Raw genomic sequence first — 4,028 nt, 5'->3', positions numbered from 1 at the left:
GAAGTCGACTGGGAAGGCGCTTCTGAGAAGCCAACTGAGAAGTCAACCGAGAAGCCAGCTGAGAAGTCTACTGAGAAGCCAACTGAGAATTCGACTGAGAATTCGACTGAGAAGGCTTCTGAGAAGTCTACCGAGAAGGGACAAGAAACGAAGAATGAACGGGTGAGAGAAGCTTAGATACCAGCGAAACATTTCATGTGAATGCTTATGCCGTCTACACCGCAGAAACTTTTGGTACGATCTCACAGCACCTAAAGGGGCATGACCATCTGTGGGGTGTCTAGAGTGGGGTGATGTTGACGGCCGTGATGTATTTTCTTATTTTTTTTCCTGCTTTATATAATTCGACAGTCGTGCACCATGAATATCCTTCTTGCCTGTTGTTTTTCTCTTTTTTTTTTGTGCCTTGAAGGTTTGCATGATCTTTTTTTTTTCCCTGCCTATACTTGACTGTGTTTCTATCGCTTCTTGTTTACGTGCAGACCTTCCCACAGCTCGTTTCTGGGAGTTCGTTCGTGAAGTTGTTCTTTCGGGTGGTGTCATTCTGTTGATTTGGTTGGAGCAGGCGTGCCGGAGTTTTTTTTTTCTATCTGGCGGGCTTTCATACCCCTGAGAAAGCGAACATGATACAGTGAGTCTGAGTGAGATGGGTGACGCTGGGTCGAGTTTCGAGGCGTTTCATTTCTACGCATGTTGGCACTTTTTCCGAGATTCGCCCGATATTGGTCTCAAAATCTTTGCATAGCAGATGTGTTTGAATGAAGGATATTTCAGCAGCGTATCACACGATCGTTCTGGTATATGAAAAGAAAAATAACGAAAAAAAAATTAAATGTGAAATTGAAGTTCTGCAGTTGCCTGTTTGGTAGATATGTTGAAAATTGAATGCAATTGACATGCCGTCACTGTTTTCGACTTTTCATGATGACATCACGCCGGCTGGCCAGTTGATGCCAGTATTACTACGTTACCTCTTGTAACAGAATATTATACATATTACTACTACTGTGCCATCTGGTATGCATATGGCCAAGTCCCTCCTGGCTGACTTGGGTTGTTTGGGTTGGTTGCGTTGGACTGGGTTGGGATTTCCTGTCGAACCTTATAAAGCTCTCCGTAAAAGCTACCTCCCTAGGCAACATGGATAGCTACGACAAACTCAATTCAATTATGCACTGTACATGTATGTATATGTACATGGATAGAGATTCCGCACTGCCAGTTTTTGATTCTGCATGCAATGCAATTCATATGGTAGGCAGATACTATGTATAGCTGGGAAGTAGCAGCAGTGGCAGTGGTAGTGGTAGGGTGGGACAAGAAACAAAGATGATGATAAATATAGAATGGAATATTACTCCGTAACGAGGCAGCCCACTTGTGTGGCGAAATAAAAATAAAAATAAAAATAAAAATCAGGGGGCTGCTATTTCTTTGTCAGGCCTACCTACCTATTCGAGAAAAAAAGAATTGAGTGTTACCTTAAAAGGAAGGTTGACTAGGATACCTAGGTAGGTACCTATCAAAGAAATGAATCTTTGCAAAGAGATGCATGCGTATGCCACCTATCTGCAAACAAGTCTGGGATCGATTATTTTATTATATCCTTGTAAAGACGCCAGTTGAGTGAGTTATTTACTTGTGTACAAGTAAATGTACGGTGCAGTATAGTGCAGTATGATATGCTGACGATCAATGGCTGCTCGTTCCTGGACATATCCATATCTATACAACTTGCGCATTCTGACCATTGTCATTATATCCCTCCCCATCCTTCCAATAAATATAACATGAAGATGCAGCCAACCTCATCGTCTATCATCATCCTCCCCATCGAGCTCCTCCAGCTGATCCTCTCTTACCTACCGGACATCACGTCCCTCCAAGCGGCCGTATCCAGCCATCCGGCCTTCTACGACGCCTTCCGCATGGGCCGCAGCATGGTCGTGACCGAAATCCTCACGAGACTGGTCACAGTGGAGCTGCTCCCCGAAGCGGTGGCCGTGTTTGAGGCCTGGTGTCGATGGCCCTGCACGAGGGAGGATTGCCGAGAGGTCATGGATCGGTTTGTTGAGATGCATAAGAACAAAGAGAAAAGCAGAGGCTTCTTGGTTGTTCCGGCTCCGCTCTCCCTCTACGAAGCATCCGCCTTCCAGCGAGTCCATCAAGATGTCTCGTTTTTTGCGGAGAGGTTTGCTTTGTCTGCGCTGGATGCTCTGCAGCAGCTGTCTACTAGTAGTAGTACTACTACTGCTGTCTGGCAGCCAGCTCCAGTATCGCCCCTCGAATGGCGACGTATCCAGCGTGCATTCTACAGATTTCATCTGTATTGCCTGCTTTGTCGACAGCTGGATTTGGATTATCAGAGAGAGGGGCCTGCTGCTTCCGCCGCTGCTGAGAGATCCCTCCTCCCCTGCCAAGTCGAGTATTTTGTCCAACGGTTCTCGCCCTGCGAAAGGGAGCAGATAGCCTGCGTGTGTGATTTTCTGTTCGAGGTGTTGGAGGAACGTACGTACTGCACCTACAGCACCTGATTCACTGAGGAACTTTTAACCAATTTCTGACCATGAACATGCAGCATTCACCGAAATTGCATCGCACGACATCTGGTGGGCACTGCAAGGCGTCCACTGGGTCGACCTCTGGCCACGAGACGCGACGGACAATGCATGGAAGAGGAATTTTGTCAGTACATCATTCATCTTGCCCTCCCTAAAAAAAAAGCAAAGAAATGCTTACTTGCTGGATGTATGTTTGTACAGCTCTCCTACGGACTCACCTACCTCCGCCGCGTCGTCGAGGCCAAGACGTACGACGAGCGGTATCAACTCCTCACTCCGAAGCTGGGGTTTCAGCAGGTGTTTCTCCAAAAGTGGCTTCAGTGGGAGGAGGAGTCTGAACAGAGTAATCATGGCGATGGTGATGGTGGTGATTATTATAACCACCTCCTAAGCTCAGACCCCGATCCAGGCCCCGAACTTGCCTTTGCCCAATTGCAATTCCATCAGGGGAGTTATGATAATGATACTCCGAGTCAGAATCAGAATCAGAGTCAGAATCAGAGTCCTGACTCAAAACGACACCAGATTATGCCAATGACAACAGCAGCAGGAGCAGCAGGAACCCCCTCCCTCCGCACGGCCCGTCTAGCAGGGTACGTAATGTGGGATCGCGCAAGAATCCTCAACAACCCCAGTAACAACTTCAACCTCAACTTCGACTTCTACTCCGCAGAGACAGCAGCACCACAGCAACGACAGCTAACACCCACAGAATGGCTTCACCACCAGGACGCACGCCACTCGCTGTTCCGCCGTCGCGAGCTCTTCCTCCGCGGTGCAAGGGGGTGGTGGAGTAAGGATGATGAGAGTAGGTTGGAGTGGACGGGGGTGGATTATTATAATTTAGATGAAATATGAATGAATGAATGTACCTAGCTGCTCGGGTTTTTTTTTGGTTATGTCAAAATATCAAAAATATTACCCGGGAAGGAAAAAGAAAAAAAAGAATAGAATAGAAGAACAAGGTATGTATGTAGTGTACATGTATGTATTGTCAATGACGAGGTGATTGTCTCCTGAAACAAATGATTTTTATTCTGATCTCGTCTACTAGACTAATCAGGTGCTATTTACTTACCAGGGTATATATTATCAGACATGCTACTATACTACTAAGGACAAGTTGGACGTGAATCTTTTTTTTATAAATTTTTTCCCTTCAACTAAGCTAGTTATCTCTCTAAACCAATCTTTCAGCCAGTCTAAAATAATCAATTAAAAGTAAAGTATTACTTTGTTATTGTTTGTTGAACTTCCTTCCTTTTTGGGGTGGGTACTCTTGACGTTTCTTTTTGATCGTTAAGATACTTCTTCCTCCACACCTGTCAATGTAATGCCGGTTTATGCAGCCCGGCTAATTGTCACAGTAGGCGACGGACGGGATGTAGGAGGAACGCTCGGCGGGGAGGTCGGCGGGCGAGAGGTCGGAGGCGGAGGAGGAGGACGGACGAGAAGTCGGTGGTGGTG

General features: G+C 46.4%; 8 protein-coding genes across 8 annotated transcripts; 4 read left to right on the top strand and 4 right to left on the bottom strand.

Moving 5' to 3' along the window:
- Positions 1 to 42: 42 nt before the first annotated feature.
- On the bottom strand, positions 43 to 318 carry T310_8661 (uncharacterized protein; the record flags this gene model as incomplete). Its single annotated transcript, XM_013468610.1, has 1 exon — positions 43 to 318. A coding segment is annotated over one exon (276 nt), but the record flags the coding sequence as incomplete, so codon positions are not given.
- On the bottom strand, positions 319 to 678 carry T310_8660 (uncharacterized protein; the record flags this gene model as incomplete). Its single annotated transcript, XM_013468609.1, has 1 exon — positions 319 to 678. A coding segment is annotated over one exon (360 nt), but the record flags the coding sequence as incomplete, so codon positions are not given.
- A 273-nt stretch (positions 679 to 951) lies between these two features.
- Positions 952 to 1,275, top strand: T310_8659 (uncharacterized protein; the record flags this gene model as incomplete). Its single annotated transcript, XM_013468608.1, has 1 exon — positions 952 to 1,275. A coding segment is annotated over one exon (324 nt), but the record flags the coding sequence as incomplete, so codon positions are not given.
- Positions 1,165 to 1,437, bottom strand: T310_8658 (uncharacterized protein; the record flags this gene model as incomplete). Its single annotated transcript, XM_013468607.1, has 1 exon — positions 1,165 to 1,437. A coding segment is annotated over one exon (273 nt), but the record flags the coding sequence as incomplete, so codon positions are not given.
- A 176-nt stretch (positions 1,438 to 1,613) lies between these two features.
- Positions 1,614 to 2,534, top strand: T310_8656 (uncharacterized protein; the record flags this gene model as incomplete). Its single annotated transcript, XM_013468606.1, has 1 exon — positions 1,614 to 2,534. A coding segment is annotated over one exon (921 nt), but the record flags the coding sequence as incomplete, so codon positions are not given.
- Positions 1,863 to 2,549, bottom strand: T310_8654 (uncharacterized protein; the record flags this gene model as incomplete). Its single annotated transcript, XM_013468605.1, has 1 exon — positions 1,863 to 2,549. A coding segment is annotated over one exon (687 nt), but the record flags the coding sequence as incomplete, so codon positions are not given.
- Positions 2,550 to 2,553: 4 nt separating this feature from the next.
- On the top strand, positions 2,554 to 2,952 carry T310_8653 (uncharacterized protein; the record flags this gene model as incomplete). The annotated part of the gene is made up of 1 exon (XM_013468604.1): positions 2,554 to 2,952. A coding segment is annotated over one exon (399 nt), but the record flags the coding sequence as incomplete, so codon positions are not given.
- On the top strand, positions 2,571 to 3,419 carry T310_8652 (uncharacterized protein; the record flags this gene model as incomplete). Its single annotated transcript, XM_013468603.1, has 1 exon — positions 2,571 to 3,419. A coding segment is annotated over one exon (849 nt), but the record flags the coding sequence as incomplete, so codon positions are not given.
- Positions 3,420 to 4,028: the final 609 nt, after the last annotated feature.

Source organism: Rasamsonia emersonii (genome assembly GCF_000968595.1).
Source record: "Rasamsonia emersonii CBS 393.64 chromosome Unknown ctg1118621760888, whole genome shotgun sequence".
Taxonomy (NCBI): Eukaryota; Fungi; Ascomycota; class Eurotiomycetes; order Eurotiales; family Trichocomaceae; genus Rasamsonia; species Rasamsonia emersonii.
This window is presented reverse-complemented; position numbering and strand designations above follow the sequence as displayed.